The sequence below is a fragment of the Corvus cornix genome, chromosome 8 (assembly GCF_000738735.6).
Source record: "Corvus cornix cornix isolate S_Up_H32 chromosome 8, ASM73873v5, whole genome shotgun sequence".
Lineage (NCBI taxonomy): Eukaryota > Metazoa > Chordata > Aves > Passeriformes > Corvidae > Corvus > Corvus cornix.
In genome coordinates this window covers 17,559,783-17,586,229 of record NC_046338.1, presented here as the reverse complement: position 1 = coordinate 17,586,229, position 26,447 = coordinate 17,559,783, and the positions used below count along the sequence as shown (strand labels likewise).

At 38.4% G+C, this 26,447-nt stretch overlaps 1 protein-coding gene across 7 annotated transcripts in view; it reads right to left on the bottom strand.

Moving 5' to 3' along the window:
* Window positions 1-697: 697 nt before the first annotated feature.
* The window catches only part of SLC44A3 (solute carrier family 44 member 3), a 40,840-nt gene continuing 15,090 nt past the window's right edge, over window positions 698-26,447 (bottom strand). For 3 of the 7 annotated variants that reach the window (XM_019291494.2, XM_039556317.1, XM_010409161.3), the window contains exons 10-16: window positions 22,844-23,009; window positions 16,774-16,930; window positions 14,195-14,272; window positions 4,756-4,893; window positions 4,040-4,276; window positions 2,147-2,245; window positions 698-984 (exon numbers count right to left, since the gene is read on the bottom strand). In XM_019291494.2, the coding sequence (XP_019147039.1) occupies window positions 979-984; window positions 2,147-2,245; window positions 4,040-4,276; window positions 4,756-4,893; window positions 14,195-14,272; window positions 16,774-16,930; window positions 22,844-23,009 (881 nt within the window). In that variant the 3' untranslated portion in view covers window positions 698-978. Of the gene's footprint in view, window positions 985-2,146; window positions 2,246-4,039; window positions 4,277-4,755; window positions 4,894-6,693; window positions 13,924-14,194; window positions 14,273-16,773; window positions 16,931-22,843; window positions 23,010-26,447 lie in introns of those variants that run through there. The other 4 variants (XM_019291495.2, XM_019291496.2, XM_019291498.2 and 1 more) reach the window with 4 other exon arrangements.

The following is a 26,447-nucleotide window of genomic DNA, read 5'->3' as shown; positions in this document are numbered from 1 at the left end:
GAACAAGGTGGAGTCCCCAAAGCGTATTACAATCAGGATCCAGGTACAAAGTTTAAACAAGCTTTAAAACTGCTCACAAGAAAATGCTGGCAGACTGTTACCAAGTTAGTTTTTTTAAAAGTGTCTGCACTTATGTTCCTCTTCTGCCTAGAGCCCTGACAGTCGCTACATTCCTCCATGGTGTATTTCACACCCATGTTACAGGTAACATTTCTATATAGTATTATTTATAACATCCTTTTATCTCATGTCTGTCCTGTTCTTCTATCTCTGTCATCTGCTACTTTGTCAAGCTCTAAATCCAGATACAAATTCTTCTGCTTCATCTTTTTAATTGCAGAGGGAAGGAAGGAAGGACTGTTCCTCATCTGCCTTTTGGAGAGGACCTGGACAGTTTATGATACGAACTTGTAAAAACTACTCCCAAAAGAGTATAATTAAAAGAAAGACAGCTACCTCATAACCGCTAATTATCTTGACTACAGAGAATTTCTATCAAGGGTAATTTCCATCAGTGAGCTCAGTCTGTTCCTTAATTGGCTGTTCAGATATGCAGAATAAATCAGGACACAGTCATCTCAGAGTACCTCCTCTAAAAATGTTTCTGTATTTACTGATCTAGGGATGACTGACACAGCATACCCAGAGAAGCCTGAAAAAATCATGTTAGCAGACACACCAAAAGAACAGCTCCATAACCTTTTTGACTTACTAGTTTTAGTCTGACAACATAGAAATTACAGAGTGAGTTTATTAACAACTTTCAGACCATCATAACAAGTGTAGTAATAAAAATCAGATGTGATGACACACAAAATATTTTACTCATACAAACAGATTGTGTGTCATTTTACCAGTGCAGAAGATACAACAGATTTAGAGAACTAATACTTTGTCTTGGGGTATTGGTAACCTTTACTTCTATGACCATTTTTGCTACTGCTGCTCTACTTCCACACTTCCTGGTGTACACCACATTCAAGTCTACAAAGAGAGAAAAACAGAGTCAAATAATGTGTAGCACTCATTCTGTTTCTGCATTTAAATGTCATAAGAGTAAACTGGGAAAACAATCAAGGTTCTTTTGTATCTCAAATTCACAATCTTGCAGGGAATAATACCCACCCAGCTTCTGGTTTCTGTTCTTGGCAAAAAATTACTGAAGAATGCAATAACAGACCCAAAAATGAAAAAATTTCGTATAACTATCCCTCACTGTAGTAATAAACTGGAGGAGTGCTCTGCCTGTAGCAGAATGCCCACAGGATTGGGTGAGAGCTTGCTAGAGCCTGGTACCTTTTGAAAGCAGATCAAGAAAAATCACTGACATCTGTTACACTTGTGTAAGTAGCTGAGACAGCAGAGGACGTGGAGTAGTGTCCAGCAAGTGTGGGTGCCAGAGGAGCTGTTCCTGCAGAATCTTCCTCTAGCAGGCCTAGCTTGGCCCCCACAATGCTTGGGGAAAATCAGTCCTTATTCTGAACTTGCTGGGACAGCTTCTCAGGTTGGGCAATTTGCAGTATTTTTTCAGATGTCAGTGAGTGAGTATTGACCCTGAGGACTTTCTCAAGCCTGGGTGTGGGGAAACACTCCCTTCTGGCACCTCAGGTTTGTTACCCCATCATAAAACAGAGTAAATAAATGTATATACTGATAAGAAAGGGGAGGGGAGGCGAAGGGAGGGAGAGGAGAGGGAGAGGAGAGGGAGAGGAGAGGGAGAGGAGAGGAGAGGCTGGGGGAAGAGGAAAGGCTTCTAAACTCTGATCTTAGAGGTCTGGAACTTCAGCAGGTCTGGCATGAAATTAAGCAGCCTACCACTCTTCTGACTGCTACAGCAGGCATGTGAAAGACTATCTGAATAGCATTTATCCTCCACCCCCTTGCCACAGGCCAAACTTTCTCTTCCTCTGCTGGGCAAAATGTGGAATGTGAAGAAAGAAGAAATATTTGACCTATCCATTTTGCAATAGCAGAGGGTTTCCTGAGGAGGGAAAGCAATAGAAGAAAAAAATAGGATACTGGGTACAGCATACTGGTAGCTGTGAGATGTCAGGAGATACTTGATAACCTCCATCCCTTCTTCTTGGAACATAAAGGCAAACACATTAGCTGGCAGATAAATACATATCCCATGCTTCTGTCTCACCATAGGTTGGAGCTCTGTCCCATCTTCATTATCCTGGAATGGTGTTGTGCTTCTGTGGTTTTGCCCTTCTGTTAACTTGTTACTCTGACTCACAAAGGTCTACAAGCAAAAACTAGGGTAAGATCGTTTGTGAAAGGAAACAATTATGCAAATAAAAATACCTGGTAGAGGAAGATAATTAGCCCAGGGCTAAGAAACTGTGCTGGTTCCTGGCTGGATGACACTGAGTGATACCGGGAGGGACTGCAGAGGCAACAGAAGTGATGAATGCAACTGAGAGGGATGAATCAAGAATTTCTGTTATATCTCCTACTGCAGGAATGAGGACTCCAGCTGTATGAAATCCCTCCCATGTCTCTCTGCCCACTGCTGCATATTGTCCTGAGGGCCACAAAGCCTCCCTTCCACCCCCAGGGATGTTTGTAACCTTATTGTAACACAGACGAGTCAAATGCCTTCATGTGTTGGGAAACTCCAAATTCTTGTCTGTGTGAGCAAACTTACTCTTGATCTTACAATGAGGAGGAGTTTGGATGTGCTGCCCATGGTTTTTCCATACAAGGGTACAGAACCTGTCCTGCTTGGAAGACTCCTTGTCCCTGTGGGAAATCCTCTCTTCACCCACAGCTCTAGGGCATGGCTAATTACATAGAATTAAGACCAGAGTTAAAGAGAAACTACCACAAAGTTTGGAAGTGGAGAAGGAAAGCCTCTGCTTCATGAAGGAAAATTGGCTTAAGAAGTATTTTAGCATTTGGCAAAACAGAGAGGGAAGAACAGAGGTCAAGGCTTCAGAGCTTTCCATTCGGTTTCATATTCCTATCCAGGCAATGTGCTTAAGTACTATTCTGAACCAAAGCCAAAGAATATGTATCTGCTTTCTTTTGTACAAAGGGTTAAGCCTATCTTTAGGCTGCCTTTTCATTGTTTTATTGTTTGTTGTTGTTCTCAACAAAATTCTATGAATATTACAGAAGCTCTAACAGCAGCATTAAAAAAATAAATAAAAACCAGAACCCAAAACCAGTTCTTCTGACATTGTCCTGAAGAAATCCATCCAGAACATTTGTGTCATATAAGCTACTCTGGCTGCTGGGTATTTGTCTTCATGGATCACTAGGCTTTTCTCTGTTGCATGGTTTGTGAAGAAACAGACAGAATTGTCAAAACTAGCACAAAAGGAAACTAATATCTGCATCTTCAGATATTCTCTTGTTTAGAAAGGGATGGCACATATATATTCAAATGCTTTAGTTACAGCACTACATCACTATTAGCTAAGTACTGAAGGTAATATAATACAGTAATTACAAGGGTAAAGACACAGAACAACCTGTCCAGAGGCAGAAGAGTTTAATCAAGAGATAGAAGACAGTGTTTTGGCAAAAGAATCTGTAAAGGTATGAAGCAGAGCAACTCAGATATGCATGAAGTTTGTTCAGAACTACAGCATCTGTAGTAGGATGTAGGATGTGGAATAGATCCCTGAGCTGCTACTTGTTGTTTATTTTTTCTCATCACTGTACAGTGAGTCACAAGAAATATAATCATTAATCTTAGGGCACCTCCATGGATCAATTTCTGCACCTGGCTCATCTATTTATTTATATTTTTAAATTACCAACAATATATCTAATTAGGCCTAGTCAGCCATTACTTACAGAATATGACCTAAAAGAAGGCAACAGGTTGTAGCTAGCACACGGGAGTCAGAGGGAGCCATTTACTTCTGTTTATAAATTCATGTACTTGTATTCCTGAGTCCATCCTGTTCTAAGGTGTTGGAAAGGAAATAGCATGGGTTGTGGGTTCAGGGGTTGGGGTTGGGGAAAGAAAAAGTTCTTAAGAGCTTAGAATGTCTCAAATATCTTTGCTGTAATCAGTGGGGTTTACCAGCAGCTCCTGATCCACAAAGTATGGCTTCTCTGCAGTTCCGTCATTTGTTTCCATATCAATAGCAAAGCAAAGGAACATGGCATCTGCTGTGACTTCAAACACAGACAAAAAGCTATGGGACATCACGTAGGCAAAAAATCCAACCAGCAACAAAGGAACTACCCAAGCTTGCAACTCCCGGTGGTAGTTAAATGCCATCAATCCTCCAAAAAAAGTAAAGCATACAACAAACACCTGTAAAGGGCAGCAAGAGACCAGCGCAGCCTCATTAATCATATAGAAATGTTTCTCATAAAAAAAACAATCCGCCCAAACCCTGAGGCAAATACATCACAGCCAGTATTTAAAGAGCTCATCTCATCTGGGAGATAGCTAGGCAGTTTCCAGCATCACACAGTTGTGACACTTTGTGTTCAATTCCATGTGTAAATTCCATAGAGCAGAGGAAACCATTTGCCATGTATTTACCAAAGACTTGTTGCAATTGGAACTGCCAGAGTGGCACCAAGGATGCTGCTATAATACAACTAAATAACACTGCAAAGTTAAATGCCTTAAATATTCTTCTCTCCCAAACTTATTTTGTAGCATTAACAACACTGAACAAAGTGTTGTTAACAAAGATAAACTTTATTTACTTTAGGTAAATGAAAGACAATCAAACCTGATTTTTCACTTCATTTTTATAGAACAGTTATCTTATTTACTCTTACCTTTCCTAAAAACAGGAGAAAATCTCCTAAACAACTAATGGATGCAAGTTTAGCAGAGTTCCTTGCCAAAATACAGACAGCATCCTTTGCTGATGTACAAAAATTTGTCCCATTTATGGCTGTAGTTGTGTATGCATGCTGAAATGACATAAAATAATAATGCAGTGAGAGTGGAAAGACTCATAATCTAGATTTTACTTCAGCAAAATGCAAAGCCTTAAACTCTATTTGGAAATACTGACTTTATGAATATAAAGAGCTATTTTGCACAGTATGGCAATTTTATTTCAAATTATTATAATAACTATACTTCTAAATTCAAAGACTTTTTCTACATAATTTTTACCATTGGCAAATGTTACAGTAATGACTAAATAAATTTCTGAAGCCACATTTATCCAATTTATTTTGAAACACCGAAGTTCTCTACCCCAATTTTTGTGAATGAATTTGACACAATTACCAGAAAACACCTGGAGTCACACTCTCCAAACTTACTGGGTATCTATCTCCAACACTGCTGGCAAACTATGTAAGTGGAACAATGAAGTTATGTATTTAGTGGGTCATTAAAAGTTGATGATTAAAAAAAGTTTACACATGACTCTTTCAAACACTTTAGATACTAGTGAAATTCAAGCTTGTGGTCATAGCCATAAAATAAACCTTTTCATGAAGGATCCTGGACTAAACCAGTGACTGTAAGGTCACATGCCCCACCCCACTCCGAAAAACAGATAATGTATTGAGAATTTTACATTATATATATACATTACATTATATAGATATATATTATACCCCTTTGTGGAAACTTGCCTGGACAGGTGGGGAGGATAGAATATTTACCTTCATGGATTTGATTATTTTTGAACTTATGCATAAACTGACATATATGTCCCATTTATGGAACTCAACAAGGTTTTGAAACTATGTCCAAAATAGCAGCTAAGAAAAGCAGCACTTACAACACCTGAAACATTTCTGGGCTTTGCCAGCAATTCTTATGAGCAGTTTCCCTTTACTCAAAATACTAGAAGGCAGATTATGCCACAAAAACTTTAGTCACATCTGGTATGGTCAGTAAGAACCACAGTGTGCAAGGGATTACTGTTCTGAAGGAATTTATAAACCCAGACATGTACGTGGTGCTTACATTTCTTTCTGCTTCACCTGGAAGTGAAAAAAACCAGCCCATAAGGGGTTTGCTGAAAGTGAATTATACTGGCCTACTGAAGGCACTTCCTGTTCAAAAATCTGTTTTTTCTTACTTAAAATTCAAAATATAAAATAATTTCAGATATCTGAAGCGAAGAAAATTTATTTCTGGAGAGTCCAGTTTACCCCTGAGCAACTTGTATAGTGTACTGCAGTGCAGCAAAGCAAGAAAGCAAGAAAGCAAGAAAAAAGATTGATTAAATGCAATCAAAGACTTTTTGTCTCTTTATTGTGGATATTGTTTATATGAAAGAGTTATTTTTCCTCTGATAGTAAAGAAAAAAAACCAGTTTCTGTAAATATTGTACTTACATATTAGCAAATACATCCATAGATGGAAAGAGTATAAATAAAGACCATGGATTTATTGCCTACTCTATGAAAAATCAGAGACTCCAATGAACTCTACAGAAACTCAAAGAGTATCTGCATAAAAATATGTTTAAACAAGCAAGTTCACTTCATTTCTAAACAGGAAAAAATGCTTTCAGTGCTAACTTTCATTTATTCCGATGCTGTTCCCTCCCCAGCAGGATGCCGTTACACCGGAACACCCCAGGATGCAGCAGCAGTGGAGCTGCCAGTGCCAGCCCTGCTGGCCGAGGACACAGGCAAAGGGTAGATGGCCTCACATCTTGCTCCCTCTTCCATCTGTAGCAGTCACTGAGTATTTCAGACATGGACAGACTTCTCTTTATAACGTGCTGTGAGTTAAGTCTGTTTCATCATTCCCATTAAACAGAGAGGGAACAGAGACACAAAGTGGAAAAGTGTTTTCTAAGTTTGTTTTTGTCCCTTAAGAACTAAATTCACAGAGTAGATCCTGACCTGGTGAGGTCAGTATAAATTTTGCCAATAAATTAAACAGAGATTTGGTATTCATTATAAATTGAAAAAAAAGTGTTTTAAAAATTAAAAAGAATGTTGGAAATGCACATGCGCTTGTACAAACATTGTTTCCAAACTTAAAATAAATACCCATTTGTTTGCATTCTTGAAGTAGCCACTTTGGTATTCAAAGAATGCACAATGAAAAGAATTTCTAATATTTATTAACTAGAACAGTTATCTTGGAAAGACTGAAAATAACGCTGGAGACAGTACACACTACCTGCACAAGGATTTGTTGTGTTACAAACCAGCTGATAAAAAATGGCATTTATAGCAGTTATAACTTAAATCATGTAAGCATTACCTAATACTCAAGAAACAAAGGCAGCCAGGTAATAATCTAATGTTATAGAAGGAACAAGAGAGAGACAGAAATTAATGAACTGCTGAAGGCTACAAAACTAGTCAGACGTATGTAAAGCAGGAATATTACGAGCAGAATTGGAAGACTTAGCCAAGTGATCTCTACCTTTTAGCAAAAAATACATGTCTGTATTTTTAGCAAAAAATACATATTTGCAAAAAATACATGAAATATTTGGAGGGTCTCTTGTTCAGCCTAGAATCTTTTTCCATACACTTGCCTAACAAGTCTCAAGTTTCTCATACAGACCCCATGCCCTGATCCCATCCAGCCACATAGAAATCTACATGTTGTCACTGACAAAACACATCAAACATTTAAGGTAACATGTTTCCATGAAACTCAGCATTGCACTGAAATGAGCTCAAGTGATTTCTCATCCTTACTCATCAAGGAACACCTAACACACACAAGCTGTTACCTATATTTGCAAATCATTTGGACTTTGGACTAAAAAGGTTAGATATCCCGTTAAGTTGGAAATTGCAGGATATGTGCAATAATCCAAAGCCTTTCAAATTAAAGATAGTTGTGAAGGCTAAGGTGGTAGACCATGGTCAGTTAAGAACCTGCTAACATTTAGACACAGGTTATTTAAATATGTTTTTCTACAGAATACATTCTTTTTCCATGCACAAAAGCTTTAGTGGACTTGAACATATTTGAGAGAAGGGCAGCAGGAATGATCCAAAAGGTATGGAATGTCTTCTGTCTGGGGAACACCAGGCTCTTCTGTCTGGAAAAGAGATGACTGAAGGAGGATGCAGCAAGAGGGCTACCGACTCATGAGAAATGCAGAGAGGCTGTATAGGGTTAGATGGCTCATGTTCCTTCCAGAACAACGTCCAGACAGGGTCAGAACAGTATGAAGTAGTAGGAGCCAAATTTGAAAACAGATGGTATTTCTTCTCACTATAAATCTGTAAACTGTGAACTGCTGGACAAGGGATGTTTTAGCTGCTAAAAGTTTGCATGAATTCAACGGAGACAGGGAATTTCAGGGAAAAGGAATCAGGTGAGAGTTATTAAACACACAGAAAACACACTCAGCCCTAGAAGTCCCTTGGCTGAAATCAGATTCAGAAACAGCACAGAGACAGGGAAATATCCTCATTCAACCTTAGCATTTACTCACTGTCACTGCTGAAGATGGGATACTAGACCTAGAAAGGGACTCAGTCTGATCCTTATGTACATGTTATAGCTCTTACAGTTTTATCTTTGCTTAATGAATTGATCTTTTACAATGGTAGTCTCTGCTCTGGTGACAAGCAAGTAATGATTGCATTGATAGATAGGGTTGGTCAGAAAGCATGGGAGACAGTGGGTCAGGAACAGCCTTTATCCTTGCACCAGCAAGTTGATCTCGTATTGCCACCTCTCTGAAGTACACAAGCCTCTTCTGGCTTGGGGCCTGGGAACTAGACACTGATTTCTCAGTGTCAGGATGAATAAATAGGGAATGGGAATGTTTACATATTTCCAAATACCACAGTATGCAAAAAAACCTATTTAAAGAATATATCCTTCTGTGCCTCACAACACAGAATGTCAAAGGTCTTGGAAAAAGTGACCTGGTAGTTTCATGAGAAAGGCACTATGGCTCAGATCCAGGCTGTAAGTTCCCCAATTGTTGAGAATAATTGCTACTTTGTGTAACAGCTGAATTCAGTCCTCCATTCTAAGGCTTGCTTTCATAAAATGAGCTTAGGGAAGAGAGAATTGCCATAGCAACAGAATCTTCTTAAAAAAGAAGAAGGAGACATGCTGGTCTCTCATCCCAGTTCAGCTTTTTCTGCTCTGCTGGTATTTTCAGCCTGATCTGATCTTGTTGCTGCCAAATCTCTTAGGGGCTGTCGTGGTTAGCTACCCCCAGTGCAGTGTGGTGCAGCTCAGGCTGGACTGTGAAGTGTCTTCGCCTGCAAGTGTCACTGCTGCCAGTGGAAGCCCCTCAGAAAACGAAATCCGATGGTAACAAGAGGCAGTGACTGTGGCTGCTGCGCAGCAGTTAGTGGTCTGGTGAGAAAGTTGTATCATGACTCTCAGTGGTGGGAAATGAAAGCAAGGCAGGCCTTGTGAGGCCCCACTGAAGGGATGAGGACATACAAGACTGGAAGGGACTTTCAGCCACTCCAGTCCCTGGCTATTTCAGATTAGCACATTATACAAAACTTCTCTTAAATGGAAAACTCCCCCTTTACATCACTTAGGACTTCCCCTCTCCGAGGCTTTACATTTGGAGCTATTCCAGACAGTTGTCCCTCTGGTCCTTAGGAACCTTCTTCCAACTTCCAGACAACATTTATTCATGAAAAATTTACATCTACTGATTTTTCTGCTGATCTTGTCTGGCTTTTATCCCTCCCTGCTGTCTCATAGATGACTAACGGGCTTAGCTCTTACCCTTCATTTGTCACACGATTTTCCAGTCCCCCCAGTGAGATAAGACTGAGCACGTAACCAGCAACTTGTACAATGGCATTTATCCCCCTCTTTCCAGTGCAAGTATTTAATCTTGTACCTTCTGGGACTGACTCTGTGCTTCCTGCAGCCTTGTTAAATAAAGGCTATTGTGCTGTGGCTAACAAACAAATGGAGAATATTCTCCTCCTCCACTTCTAATCAATAAGCACACAGCTAACACAGAAATGGTTATTTTTTGTTCCTAGGCTAATTACCATCTGTAAGGAGCATTCAACAACCTCCTGAATCTTCCCAAGCAGTCCAAAAAGCACAACTTTCATTTATTTCCATTCTACCTTATATTTGCAGTCTGGACTTACTGGAGAAAATTTCCAACTTTCCTTGCTTCCTATTCTCTGTGTCATCTACTCCCTCCATGGCTGTCATCCAGTGGGTAGGACCAAAACAACTTTCTCCTCAGAGGGTAGTTGGGTGTCCCTTCCTGCTGCATCACAGTGTTACACATGGGCTCCATTTCAATGACAGGGTTGGATCAAAAGGATCCTGCTTTATGTGCCCATTGCATCATAATGACATCATTACTGGGGTTGCTTTCAGTGGCTTCTGCACTTAGTGAGAAAATGTTCTTGCTTGGGATTTCTGAAATAAATCAAACTGAAGATTTCCAGAGAGCTGTTCATAAATTTCTCTGCTTAAAAGCACTGAATTACCAGTCACTTGCTTGAATGCCTTTTATTTTCTCTCTCTCTTTCCCCTTTTGTTTCTTCTTAATGGGATAGGGAGGAAGAGAAAGATATCAAAGTAAGAATTAGTCAGCTTTGTTCAACTCTGTTCCCTACACGGTTCATCCTACAGAACAAGTAAAGACCTGAGGAATTTTATTTGCTATTATTACATACATAAAGTCTGTAGAAGGAAAGTAAGCATATTTAAAATACGATTTCACTGAAGATTAACATTTTATCCTTGTATTTTCAAGAGGATTGAAAAATTAGCTCTGTATCTAGCAGCAATTTTGCCAGTAAAGTTAAAATGTAGTATTGCTTTTGGCAGGAAAAAGAACTACTTGATGGGGTGAGGCACAATGTGTTTGGCATGCAGAGAAGAACTTGCTTTACAGTAGTATGCATGAATTTTGGATTTATCTAGGTGAATTCTCCACGAGGCACTGTGGAGAATTTTGAACAATCCCCTGAAACCTCCTGATAAACTTTGGATGGAAGCCTAAGAGACAATGACTGCCATGGATATACAGCCATTGGACAGACTTGCTTCTGGTTTATTACACTAGACAGTTGCCGGCTTTCAGTCTCAGGGAAGGGTCTCTGTCGTAGGAAATGAGGCTCACACACTGCTGAATTCACTGACATTCACTGACAGCCCAGAAGGCTACACTGCAGCGAACATGCTGATTAACACAGAGAAGCCACACCCTGCTCAGCAACCCCTTTAGAAATCCAGGCACTGCACTTTGGAGAGGTCGCTTTGCCAACTGGCTGCAGATGGACCCAAAGTGGACACAGAAAAGCAAAACTATCCAGTTGTATTGTTTTTTAAAAACGTCACTGCAACAAGGCTGTAAAGGAAGAACATGTGAACACTTTGATGTACCTAAAGTTAAGACTGCCACGAAAGCAGGAGAGACACAGACCTTGTAATTCCCTAACCACATGAAAAAACAGTATACATTTTTTACAGAAGAAAACTTTCAATCTCCTAGATTTTCCTTGAGATGATTGGATATGTTTATCTGGAACATACTGAAACCATCAGAGCCAGATGAAAAATCTGTGGTAATTCTGACAAGTGTTGGCAAACAGAACTGTCAAGTAAGGATAATGACTTTATATTCAGAAAGCACTTTTCAGCCACAGAACCCAGAGTGCTTCACAATTGTTACTAATGGATTATACACACACATGAATCACTTTGCCCATGACTGAAGTGGAACAGCTTAAAGAGTGAACTGTTTAACAGCACATAACAACACTACGCCACAGTTTAGCACAGGATCCAGTTGCAAATCCAACAGAAATTTAGAAAGGCTGAATGCAATTGTCTGTATTGCAATCTGCACAGAACACTGGGCTTACATTACCCCTCCTCCAAAACTATCCCTGCAAATACGACAATTGCCAGTATCTAGCACAGCACTGTGTCATGATGGGAAGATGACAGGGTAACTCCTTGGCCTGTTCCAGTTAACTTCCAGGAGAGCTCTGAGCTTGCAGAGAATGAGTCACTTCAGGGATGCATGCAACTATTAAAGTCAGTATTAAATCCCACATGCAGGATGGTACTCCAGCCCAAAAAGTACTCTTTGATAACATAATAGAGCACTTGGTTGATTCTGTATGGGAAGAAAGAAGCTTGCATTCTATCACCAGGGTTACTTCCTCCAGCACCTGTTTCTCATCTGCAAGTTCTCAGAGGGAAAACAAAGTACTCTGTTTAATCCTGATTAAACTTGTGAATGAAGGAACAGAAAGAATTTAAATTACCTAAGCAGCATAACAACAAGTTGAAGAAAATAGTGCAGAAGTGATTGGATCTTGTTTTTTTAGAGTTTCAGGTAATTATATGCTTTTCACTATAGTGAAAGTAATACTAAAATAAAAAGCAAAGAAATTGTAAATAGTAAGGAATGATAATGTACACAACGATCTTTGGACCAAATTTTACAACAACTGTTCCACATTTTAGGTACAAAAAAAATCAAAATCTAAACTTAAAGAATACTTTGAAAATGTTAGAAACACAGGTACAAGCAATTTTTTAACGATTCCCTCCCAAGTCCTACTCTCAAGTCCATGTTCAACATCTATGGGAAATTTCTAGGTTGCTCCCAGCAGGTTTCATCAATCTCAGTAGGAGCTCTTAAGACTTCACTACTTCTGTCAATCAAGCAATATGTCAAAGCTGCTTAAAGCTGTGGACTTTTTTCCTTCTTTTTTTTTTCTATTTAACATTTGGCCACAGATTTTACAGAATCAAAGACTAAGATTTTCAATTGCAGTCAAAATATATTTTTTTTAAGAAATAGGCTTGAACAGATTAGTTATAGGGGGAAAAAAGTAAATAAATAATTAGATCCATTAATTACTCTATGAGATGCAATAACCCAAGACCAATGTTACATTTTCATACAGATAAAAGTTCTATTAAAATCTTGTGGCCTATTCTTGCTTTTTTTCTTCTCTAACTGTTGCCCAAATTGCCCTGGATTTGGAACATATGGACTACCATCACCTTGCTAAAAAGATGTTCAAAAAACAAAACAAAAGCAAACACTGTATTATGATCATTAGATTAAAAACCACAACTCATAGAAAAACAGAAATTTGCCAACAATAGATTAGGAAACAGGAAATCTTTTAAGGGAACAAGAGCTACAATACAGCCCTCTGAAACAAAAGGAAGAACATTACAGTAATTAATTCTTTTAAAAAACACATAGCACACAACAGCTGGAGAAAGTAAACACTAGGATGCTGGACATCTCTTTGAAAGGCAGGAAGCCAAGCCAAGGGGAAAGGGTGACTACAAATGAAAAGCCTGGAGTCAAAATGAACATTGATATTCCTCACCAAGTCACTGACCATAAGACCTACCTAGAATATGTAGGCCTGGAAAATTCAGAGATTTCACTCCACAAGTTTTAATCTAGGGTGCAATAAATTAAAAATTTCTCTTCATAACTGTCCAAGATTAAACCTAATTTATGTATCTTCTTAGGAGAAGAAGTCAGACCCTTTATCAGAACTGTCTTGTTTACTTCACTACTACCTTCAGCAATGAGAACAAAGAACTCAGAAGTCAGAGAGAGAGGAATCAATTCGAAAATATGACTCCCTTTTACATTAAGAATATCACAGTCCTCAGAGATAAAAACAAGGCAATGACAAAGACAAAAATTAACTATTTACAATTATATATATAAATCTGGAACACACTTAGAGAAAAGAATCGGGAAGGAAAAAAGAGGTGTCAAGTATCTGTAAAACTGCTGTATGTCAGAAATCATCCATTTCCAATAAAAACACCTTTACAACAAGACTGCTAACATCATGGCTCATATTCCCAGATCTGCTGATAATGGCAATCAGCCAGGAATTCAAGTTTCTTCATTCAGGACTTTCAGGTGGAAAACACTGTAATTAGTTTAATGTCACATCTCCAGGTATGTTTTCTAATTCTTCATTGCTTCCTCCTACCTGAACTCTCCGTGTTTCAGGACTCTGTCTGGCACAACTCAGCAAAATGTTAAGTCTAACCTACAGAAAGAGCAAGTAGACCTCTGAAAGGGCTATCTCAAGCTGTATTAACAAGTTTTCTAAAATCTAGCACCTTGCACATTTGCCAATTCCCTGTTTCTTCGCAACAAGTTTCACCTGCACTTGGAGGTTCTTTTGTTTGTTTAATTCAGGTGGCCAGCAGGAAACTTTGGCCTGCATGCTCTCCCTGTGGCATTTTAGCCATGCTAAGGGGCAGGCACCCACATGCAGTATCCAGACTAGGCTGAGGGACAGAGATGACAGAGCATACCTGGTTGAAGTATCTTAAGCAACTTTCCTGGCAGCAAACACAGCAGAAACAGCAGCTGAACAGGCACTTTGCATTCTTCTGCAATAAAATAAAATTATTGGTCACTGGATACATAATTAGCCTCAAACAGAACCACCATTCTAGAAACAAACTTGCTTTACAGGGGACTGACTCTTCTGATAAAATTTTCACTTAGACAGCAGATATTTCAATTAGGATTTTAGGAATTGTTTTTAATTCAGGCCTTTCAATAGTAATGATTGAAGAGCTGTGCATTTTTTTTTTTTTTTCTTCCTGTGGATGGAAGATTCTTCTCTGGGAAAAGAAAATAACTGCTGTGAGCAGCTTTGTGAGCTAACAGCTGCCTGGGGAGCAAAACAGGCAGGCAAGCCAGTAATCCTTATAGCACTTCACAGTGACCAGGGAGTACAGGGACAGATTTTTAACTTTATCAAAACCCTTCCACAGTTCTGAAATGACTGGTACCCTAATGAACACGAACAAAAGAATGGGTAGAAGGGCTTATATGAACATACATGGGTTTTAACTCAGAGCATACATTCATTTTTCAGGACAGGAAGAAAAATCTTATATTAGAACAGGTTATTCATAGACCATTGAGCTATTAATTTCATAGTAAAAACTGAGCAGTAAACCTTAATGTTTGTTCCATGCCCCCACACCCCCATCACATAATGAGCTCAGAACAGTTCATCAAAGAGATGATTCAAAACAAGAAAAAGACATCTTGGTATCCACAGTAGCCTTCCAAATTTAAGTGGCTGTTTTTCTCAACAAAAGGAAATTCAGTTCAAGGATACTTGGTTTTTTTAATCTTATTTTTCCAGAGATCAGAATGTTTTTATCTTGTTTTGGAAAGCAGAGATCTTCCAGTCACTATTGAAAACTCAGGTCCAAACAACTACCATTTTTCAAGCAGAAACCACAAGCCTCTGAACTTTTTTCAGAAAGGTTCATGAAAATATTCCAGGAATAACTCCTTCAAAATGGTGACTATACATGCAAACTCCTGACAGAGAATACTTTACTCTTGCTATGTATTGCTGGAGAAATGATTTTAGTAAAACGGTATTATCTCAGTAAGTACTGTTTGTTAAAAGCCTAGAGCAAGGGATCTCCAGTACAATCTCCTCTCTGGTTCTGCTTGGAGACTTCTGTGTAGAAAATGTCTTTAAATTTACCTGCAAACTTGCAGACCCCTGACTTTTTCTCTGTTCATAGAGGACAGCAACATTTTTTGCAAGGGTGGGGAAGTCTGGCTGAGCCCTACAAGAATGCAGCGTCACTTCTCATCCTTTAGTACCACGACTCTGGCCCTCAATGAAAGGGGGGCCATAGCCTGTCCTTTCTGCCATGCAAAGGAGCAAGGTTACTCTTGGGAGGATCCTTCCAAGGACTGAGGACACAAGCTGCCCAGAGCACTTTCTAGCCTCTTTAGCAGCAGTTACAGCTATGGGTCATATCATTGAATGCTTGGGAACTGGACCAAAAAGGAGCCTGTGGCCCAGTGCTGCAGACACAAATAATCTTTATTTGCTAATTAAATCTACAGTTACTCAGATTACAAAACCATGTAATGAGCAAGTCCACTTATCCTGCTTTCTCTAAAGGCAGAAAATATTCTAAGTTGTCCCATCAACTGTCGTTATAGAATGTTCTTAGTTAACACAACACACCAAGTTTTATAACCAAAACTTTCAAATGAAAGCAACATAAACCCAGACAACAAATTTCAAGTGTTTTATTACAAGAGGTTTTTATTTAAGCATTCATAACCTATACCAAACACATGCCTCATAGGTATGATCACTGTAAATATCCTGTCATAACTATACATAACATGCTTCAAGGCCAAGGTAAACCCCTAGAGGAAAAGGCCTACATTTAAAACCTTTTCTTAAATCTTCTCCTAAAGTCAGGCCTATGCATTCATACCAGACCTCCCTCCTTGCAAAAGTGCCAGAATTACCTACAGTGGTGTATTTCCGGCAGAAGAGAATTGATGTGGAGATGCATGAAAGGTAAAAAGGAGGCAAAAAACCATTCAAAACAGCCCAGCTCTTTGTTTAATGTATCTTAAAAGATGTGTTTTGGATACTACACAACTCTCAGGAATAGTTCTTATGTCATATATCCTTTCTATAAAATCATATTACAAGGCAGATGAAGTATTTTCTGTAACAGATCTTAAATCTAACAATAGTATTCTTACTTTTGCTTCTTAAATATTTATGATCCAAAATTTTTTAATAGAGCAGTCTGCCAATTTTTATCTTTATCCTTCATAAAAACCTTTATCTATAAACACTAAATAAAAGGTGGGTTTAATATTGGTATTGTCTGCTTTTAAAAATATCTGAGTTGAGAATAAAAAAGGAAGTATTGATGTCTGAGTTGAGAGGGGAAAAAAAGCTTTCCTAATGAAGAAAACATGATGAAACATAAAATCCATGTAATATCATCTAATTTTAAGCAAGAAATATATTTTTCACTTTTTTTGCCCCATGATCTCATCTTTAAATCACTATTTTTATAGGGTTACAGAAGTATATACCTACCTTTTGGTTTAGGATATTGTAAAGGTACAAGAGAACAATCCTTGGTATTCTCAGTATTGTGATTAGAAATGAGCCTTTTACAGCAGTTCCTAGGTGGTAGCAAAAAAGAACTGATATGGAAGACAAGACTGGGTGAGGCGATGGGTTATTTTTATTTCTAGAAAGAAAAACAAACAATTTAAAAATGGTTTAGAAACTTATTTAAGAAGATAAACATTGTGTCTTTTTAGTATTTGGAAATTTTAAGAATTAAGTTTTTATCTCCTTTCCTACTTGAACTACTCCAGTTTTTCTACTGACTTCATCTCAGTGTCCCTTAGTCCCAAGAAAAGCAGCCAAATTTATAACTTCTGGATTAGTTTAATTCTTAAGAAATTACTGTTTTCTGGAATGGAAAAATACCTAGGAAAAAACTAAAATGGAAAATAGGAGACGTGAACAATATCTGAGAATACTCCTTGAACACATCTCTCCAGTTTCTGTCACTTCTCTTATTCTCTGCAATCTTTTATTTCACTCTTGGTTCTTCAAGATTTTAGTCTGAGGGAATTAATCCACTATTTCTTCTTTAGTGGTAAAATTAAAACTAGAAAATAAAATTGCAAGTTTTCACATGTAAAACTGAGAGTTACTATCTACTTTTATAGTTGCAATTTGGCCAAATTTGGTTTTAAATTTTGTTAAAATGATTAATGCTTTTTTTTTTTTTTCCCCCACAGAACAGGCTTTCTTTTATCATGGAATACAGCAAAAAAGGAATATCATACTATATGTTTAGAATTACAACCTGAACTAAAAAACTTGTAGTTCTAGCACACACTAACGTGTAATGTTTCAGAGAAATAATGTCTCTGTCAAAATCAAAAAGCCAAAGAGCAAAAACAAAAATATGGCCTAAATACAAGTCTTATTTTTTTGCTTCCTTTATAAAGGTCAGTTTAATGTCAGTCATTTACAGACAGTAGCATGACACAGCTCTCAAGAATTTATATAAACCTCAGGAAATCAGCTTAAAGACACTCCCTCATCCCTTGTCAAATGCTGTAAAAAAAAAAAATCAACTAAATTAACACTCTGAGTACCTTTAAAAATGTTTTATAGGATTGAAAAACTCCATACTGATCAATAGTCATAATTAGACCTTCTATAAAGTAACTCTTAAGCAACTGGCCCAACCCTGAAAAATTTAGTTAGGCACAGAACCAGCAGCCATTTGACTAAGTAGCTAAGTAAAGATCAGACCTAATATCACAAACAAGAAGCCCTGTTTTCAGAAGTGATTTCTTCAAAACCTCTGTTATCTTGAAAAATCAGTAGTTTTCACAAGAAATAAAAAAATTAAAAGGCACCAATAAGAGAGTGACTGGTTTGGGCTAAGAAGCTCTAAAAATATATTTTTATTAAAGCCTCACTTCAGAAAGGATTTAAATCGTACACACTATATTTCAGAGAGGGATTACAGTTCTGCAAGAATCCTGAAAGTATCACTGCAGTTCATTCAAAACACAAAATTTTTGCAGTGGTGAAGTTGTATTTAAATATGTGAATATACCACATTATTTGAAATAGGAAATTCCAGCAAAGCAGTTGCTACATTTATTATTTTTGTTTTAAAACCAGTGGAACAGCTCTGGGGATAGTGGAATTTTATACAGAATAAGGCAATTTGGGGGTTTTTTTAAAGCCATCAGGTTTCTGTGTTAGAAACACATGCATCACAATGTGGATGAATTATTCTATTCAGATTGAGCCATTGTTTCTTTCTCCCCCATACACTACCTTACATATGAGTGTCAGTTTGATCTCAGAATATAAATTGTTAAGTTTCTGCAAGTTAAAGGTTAACTAGTGATAAGAAACACAGAAAGGATAAAGTTTATTCCTGTGTTAATAATATACTTGTTACTGAAAAGAAAAATGAAGAAGGGTTTGGTATTTTTTACATGACTAAATAATGAGCAGGAATGTCAAAATTTGAAGCTTAGTTTAGATAAATTTTTACACATTTGGAGGTTATTCCACACCTTCTTTTCCTAGCAAAGGAATTTTGAAGAACAGGGTCTGACAGGGATTCTGCTTTGTCTCCAAAAAGATTACAAAAAGAACAGATTTTCCTTGTAATTATTGTTCAGAGTAGGAAACATAGGAAAGAGGCTAAACACAGCAACAGGTGATGGTTGTGACTGTAAACAAGCTCAAGATTGACTCAATCGTCCACCTATTCCCATCACTCTCAAGGCTGAAGTTTCACCCACCTTTGTACATTATATGGCTACAGTCCTGACGTGACTTTAGCACAAGCATACAATCATTATGCAGTGGATTCTGTGCAAGTGAACTCCACTGCATGTGCACAAGGTATCAGGGAAAACTGGGCATCTGCCTGATTGATTATAAGATTGAGTAGAGCCACAACTTGCTTTTCCTCTTTGGTATTTCTATTTTATGTTATCATGAGATTGTTTGATTTACATACAACACTACTATTCCAAAATCCTGTGGATCTCCATTGAATACCACATTATCTTTTAATAATTTTATTTCTTCAGTACTGTCAATTGCCTTCATTTACTTGTGAGCTCTGTGACACTCAATATCTTTTTTAACACTAAGTTCCTTGATTCAAATGGTCACACATGCATCTTGGCTTTTATTTTAAAACCATTTCTTGTGAGAAGAAAAAAATGTAATCTTGACACACCCAACAGACATAGACGTTTGAATGGGGGGAAAGGGTATTTCTTCATTTCTTTAAAATCCTCTCCTCTTAAGAGCTATGCTTACGGTTTTCTTCATTCATGCCTCACCAACTTCAAAGACTGTCTAAAAATAACTTAAGTATAAAATACTTTAGAACTGTTAAGGAATGAATCTTCTATTCCTCAAGTAAATATGAATCTCAATTTTAAAAAAAACAATAAATTACAAGATTTTTAATAAAACAGACATTATGAGACTAACAGAGACCACACAGACTATACTTCCAACCTCCCTTTGACCTGATCTCAAAGCCACATGGGACGGGTCTGACTACATATATGCTGGTAGCTCTTTTAGGTCAAGTATGTAAGTAGGGCAAAGGATGTCCATAAATATTGCAGATATATTTGAACAGGAAGCCTTTAAAAGTGGGTTCTAGTTCATCTCTCTGTGACCTTGGTGCACATCCATAAACCTTCATTTTTTACTTACTGGGAGAGATATGCACTTCACTTCTCTCGGAAGTTGTGGTACTGAACACCTTAGTCAGGTAGATAACCCCAATCCTTAATTTCAAATCCATGCACTGACATACGTGCACTGGAGCTACTAAAGAAGCTCAGACATGGACAGGATAGTGATGCCTGTGGCATGGATCAAGTTACCGTATCACCTTCCTTTACTGCCAGAGAGAGGGAAAGGCTCATCTCCCTGCAAAGGTAAATACATAACACCTAAGAATATCAAAGTGAGAATAAACCTCAGCAGTTGTAAACAGCAATTGTAACAAAGAAGGTTTTTTAAAAGACTGAGCCCTTTTCATAAGTTGTAAAATGTAATTGTTAAGCAAAAAAATTGTATTTATTTTTATTAAATTAATAAAAAACTTTTGTGTATTCATGTTTCATCTAAAATAAAAGAAGGCAAAATCCATTTTCAGTCATGGTATTACAGGCCAAATATATGTAACCTGTAATGCTAATCCAGGTAAAATGACCCCCTGGCCACCCCATTTGCAACTCAGCTGTGGTTGTTTGCCATGCAGCGCATTGCTGAGTGTGCTGTGGAAGGAGATTTCCACATGGAAAGGCTGTGCTATTTCCTCGGAGCACTTACAGACCAAGAAAAAAGCCTGTCTGTAAGATCCCATAAACAAACTCTTGTGACATGCCTTATGATGCTGCCTCAGGGAATACATTAAAAACACAGAGCAGACAAGCTCAGAATTGCTGGAACAGCTTGAGATAACCCTTGCCCTTGCTGGTGTGACTGCTCCTGCAGCTAAGCACCCTCTCCCCATTCCCACACTGCTCTGCATCTCTGTGGATCTGTGCTGACAGCCTAAAGGCCAGGACAAGGGATTACCACCACAGAAAAGTTGCATTTCCTCTTGCAAACACAAGTCTCTCAACACAGTACAGGTCATCTGGCAAGCAAGGGGAGAGCTTGACGGTAGTTGCACAAAATGATACCAATACAATTGGGAGCAGGAACCTTCTGTACTTGGCAGACAGTTCCTGCAGCAGTAAAAAATAGCTGGAAGGCGGAAGCCCCCAACAGAGCAGTAAATGTCATCACAGCAGTTTCTACAGGTGCTTCCCTGCTTTACATGAACAAGATATGGAGAGTGCCTTTGCCCTGGGGATTTATCTGGTGTATTGCACCAAAATGCACTGCAGCACAGAGCCCAGGAACTCAGCAGAAGTACTTTACTTTCCTGTGCTTTCTCAAACCAGTTAAAGCGAACCTTTAGTGCCTCAGCATTCAGCTGCTAAATCAATGTGCTTAGCAGAGAAGGGCAGCTCACTGTCCACAGCAGCACAGCCATGTGAGTTCCAGACCTTCAGCAGGAAAAAAAGAGATGACATCAGAAGTAAGAGTTCCTCCCTTTTCAGGTCCTATTATGACATGTAAAATAAAAAGGTGAGGCTATGCCACTCTTTCAAAAAGATTTCAACCTTTAAAAAAGCAAAGTTTTAGGTTTTATTTGCTCTTACCTAAGCACCAGTTCAGTGGCACAGCTGTTGTTTGTGTAGAGAATCCTGCTAGGGACAAGCTCCTGATACACATGTTAAACACTGTCCTGCCCTGGCTTTTTGGATGGAATGATAAAATATTGCTTAAACCAGGGGTGGGCACTGGCTGTTCCTTGATCTTCCAGCCTTGCTGCTTTGGCTGGAGCAGCACAGGTCACTCGGGTGCTGCAGGAAACCCTTATGGAGCCAGTCCCGGAAGCAGAGCCTGTGCTGGTGTCTCTGCTGGGCAGTGGGGAACACATCATTTGGAGACCTTCCAGCAGTAGCCTCTGGATCAGTGACTGAAACACCCAAGGATACATTCTGGAGACCATCAATGGAAACCTGCTTCCTAAGTTTTGGAGAACCCAAAGACATCCTTCCCAGCTGCGCAAGCCATATGGCCCTGGGCAGCTGCCACCAGTGCTCCAAGGGCTCCAGGCTCTCTCTGGCCAGGCGCCTCACCTCAATCTCACATAACCTTCCTCAAGGGTTAATTTTTCAACAAATTGAAATTATCACGATATTCCTCTAATACAAAAGGAAGAAATGCCTTAAAATGCCAGAGTTTTTCACAGATCAGAAAATGTCATCACTGGGCATAGAAGAATAGAGCACTGAGGACAAGAGAGCTCATAAAATAGTTATGAGGAAAAATATTATCGGGAAAATGCTCTCTTCATCAGCAAAAAACTCAACAACATATTGTGAGATTTAAATCTTCTCCTGCAATGAGTGCATAAGCCAAATTTAATTTCATTTCACTTTTCCTCATTTCCTCCACATTTACATTTCTGGGCATATAAAATTCAAGGAAGTTTGTTTGCACATGTCTAAATACTTAACAGTGTTAAAGCGTTTATAGTTAACTGAAAATATCTGCACAGAATGAAAAAAAAAAAAGTTTTAGACCAGGCAGTTATGCAGGCAGAACACATGGAAACCCAGAGCAGGGATGAACACTTACAAAGAGGTCAAACTGCTCATGAATACATGAAATTACCAAGGAACAATATATTGCTTCTCATTTGGAGCTAATGCAGTCTCCCGGAAAAGGGTCAAATGCAGCCTATGCCTTCTGAATGGTAATTCCCCCAGGGTCAACAGAGCTCTAACAGCTTGTATCAAAGCTCAGTTTGGCCCAGCATCTCCAGCAGTAGAGGTGAGTCACATTAATATCACACACATTGTAAAATCTTACTCAAGATCTTGCAACAAGCAACATAATTTTATAGTAAATGGGATTCGAGATATTGACATAATTGCAGTCTAATTGAGACTATTTTTCATAGAAAAAGATTGAAAATAAATGCTGGAAAATCCCCAAAACTATCAAGCAGCAATTCTGCACTCACCTGTTGAAATAACAAGTAACCACTGCCCCAGCAATCACCATTTGCTGACAGGCAAGAATGAATTCACTAGTCCAGATAAGGCCAACGAAATGATACCATGCCATGTAGCAAATTCCAGACAGAGCTCTGTATTCTACTTGTCCTCCTGAAGTGGACTCTGCAGTACCTGAAGTTGGGATTACACCATTGTATTATTATAACATGCCAGACAAGGGGGGAAAGGGGAAGGGGGGACAGGGACACAGAAGTACATAGAAGTGCTTCTGTGCACATTCTCTTAACTTCTCTACAGTAAAGTTACAAAAAAAAAATTCCAATGCTATTTAATTCTGTCCATTCTAACAAAGTTAGAGAGACAACATTTTGTAATTCAAATTGAATTTTGAAAAATAAAATCTCACAAAAAGCAAAAGATTGTGTTTAAATTGGGATTGAGACACAGCTACCAATAAAGAGGAAAGCTATATATTAGTAAAGATTTCTGAGAAGACATTACTCAAGACTTAAGTGACAAATAGTTCAGAAGTAAATGAAATCTTAATTTTCATTATTTAAATTTGAAACAAATTCACAGTTATAAAATGCTTTAGGGTTTGGGATTTTTTTTTTTTGTAAGAAGCAGAAGAGAAAGACTGCAGAAAAGTATTAAGGATACATAACATACTGTTGCAACAAAACAAAACAAATATTTTAATTGCAATTACAAATCAGAACCATAGTCATTAGTTTTCTGTTCTCTATACTTTGAAATCTTTGTGCAAAATACAGGCACATAAATGTAGGTTCTCTGGGGGGAAAAAAAAGTAGACATCTGTATGGTAGTATATGCTCCAATGTTAGTACTGTATCCAGGAACATGGACAAATTAAGTTATTCAAGCTAAAAACATTCCTTCCACTTCTGTTACTCACAAAGAATTTATTCCATATTCATAAATGGCTTTTCACAAAAGGTGGGGGCAACTCAGATTCCTCAACAATCAGACCTTTCTTTGTGCCATCCTATTTATGGCACTTGACTCTGAAGGCTAGTCAAGGGATAATGGCATTAGGACCATTTGATCCTAGTAAAAGGTCTCTAGGTTTCTAAGATGCTTTTTTTTTTTTTTTTTTACCAAGCCTTAAGTCTATTAACCTTAAAGAGAAACATGTTCACCAAACAAAACAATCTCTGGAGGTGAGTAGTTTCTTATTCCAACTCCATGAAAGAAGTAACAAAGTGAGACAGAACTGGCTACTCCTGCTAGAACAGCAATAAAACTTAAGCTTTAATACTACATGTATTCATTTGGTGGACTTGGCAGTGTTAGATTTACAGCTGGACTTGATGATGCTAAAGGTTTTTTCCAACCTAAATGATTCTATGAGCGTGTGTTCTCCTCCAGGACAACACACCACCTTCAAGTTCAAAACTGCCACTCATACAAAGCTATCTAGGAAATGGCTCCTTTCTGGCCTGTTTTCTATAGCCACAGAGTTCTTATTCAAGAATCACTAAAAGTAGAAACAGTAAAGATTTGTTTCGGCAATACCATCAGGTTTAGATAAGCTTTTCTTAAGTTTTCAGAACCAAGGTCTATTTGTCTGTAAATTAAGAAAAATATTCATCTACGCCATAGTAACACTGCAACATTATTTTAATGTGCTTTGAAGGATCAAAAAGTGCTACATGGATGCATAAATTCAGACATATGTTCTAGATATTTTCTTTTCCTAGAGGTTAACAATATTGGCGGAACAGGTAAGCTCTCTCCAGTGCTGTAGAGTTGGTCATTCACAGAAATACTATTGTGCTTCCTATATACTCAAATGTATTTTAAGTCTGTGAAGTGCAAAATATTTGATAGTTTAAAAAATCTACTACTCAGATCTCTTCTTGCAAATTCTCCGTCATTCCTCCCCATCCTGTGCCTCCCTGGTTTTAAGTTTGCAAAAGTAGTGGGTTTTTTTAAGGGAAGTTTTTAGGATATAATCATTTACTTAGGTCATTAAAACAAGTGAGGCACTATATAATTCTGAATTCAAGAGATCTTTCGTTTTCCATATTTCTTCCAGAAACTCTAGACTGCCTTTTTCTGCAGTGCCAAACACGCTCATTATCCATAGCCTACAGCCCTTACTGACAGAACTTAAGCAAACAATTTGTCAATAAGATACAAGGTGTCCTACCTCTCCATTTGCATGCAAAGCCATTATGCCATTTGGTAGCAGAATTAAGCACATTTTCCACCATACAATCCACCTGAACATTTCTTTTTCCAAAATAGGCTTTTTCAGGATTTGTTTCTGTAGTGTTGGCATGAAGACTGATAAATGTACATATGGCAAGCTAATTCTGTTTGCTTTTTACCAGCCTAATGAAATAACCACCTGCAGTAACAACAGTAATGGCTTTGTCTTTCCTGGACAACCTTATACTTGTACATGTACACAGTGCTGTGCTCAGCTCCACAGAAATCAGGCAGAGCCACCTGCAAACTCACCTTTGATCACTTTACTGGTCAGGGATGGTAAACTTTTTTGTTACTTCACAAAAATCTGTTTACCAGTATAAACATCTGTGTCTGATTCCCCATCTTCTGGGCCTACCAGACATGCATGATTTTGTCAACAGAACTACATGCAATGCTATTTTTCTATATCAGTAGCCCAGATAAACTTTAAAGCTATTCTAGATAACCTGTTGAGAAAAGTATATGCCATTTTCCCCATCACTGTGCCGTGATGTATCTGTTCATACAACAAAGTCCTGAAACACAGTTTAATCTGTCAGCAGAATATTTTTCTCCAACTACACAATCATGAATCTTTCCAGTGTACCATACACTCTTAGTGATAACATTAACAAGTCAGTAAAGAACTGAAGTCCGTACAGCTGAATTACCAAATCTGGAAGCCTTTGATCAGGACAAATGTTGATCTGCTGCCAGTACTTCAAAAGAAGTGATGTTAACAATGCGAACAGGCACAAGTGTTTGCAGCAGAACCCAGGAGAGTTTCCCTACGGGACTCACAGCTCAGGGCTGCTCTGGCAGCCAGCACAGCAGAGCAGTGAGGCACCAGTCAGCAGTGGGTGCACGCAGTACCTTCAGCTACATTCTGGGACTTCCAGACTTAGGTCAGATGTCCTTACTCGGCAGCTGCTGCTGCGAGGTTTTGCTGATGCCTACAGCAACAGGCTGTTGTAAGAGACAAAAATTCCTGGGAAGTCTAGTCCAGCAATTTCCTTATCACAAACAAAGAGCCACTGACGAGAATACTGAGAGCCTGTTTATCAGTTCCTGTTAACATGAAAATGTGTTGTGCGCCTCCCACTGCTAAGTGAGGAAAGGTTCTGGAATCATACACTGAATCTTAGTGCTTCCTGCAACAGAATTGATTGTGTTATCTTATTTAGTGCTTTTTCATGTAAAGGTATTTACAGCTAAACTACCTGATTGTAATTGGAATGTCAAGGCCCCTGCAGGAAAGATATTTTTATTGCTCATTTTGCTGCTGCACAGCTTCACGTGGCAGTTCTGCTGCACACTTGCCTGTAGGATACAACTTCATTGCACAAAAAAATCACACCACCTTCTCATCCTACACGCACAGTATTTACACCA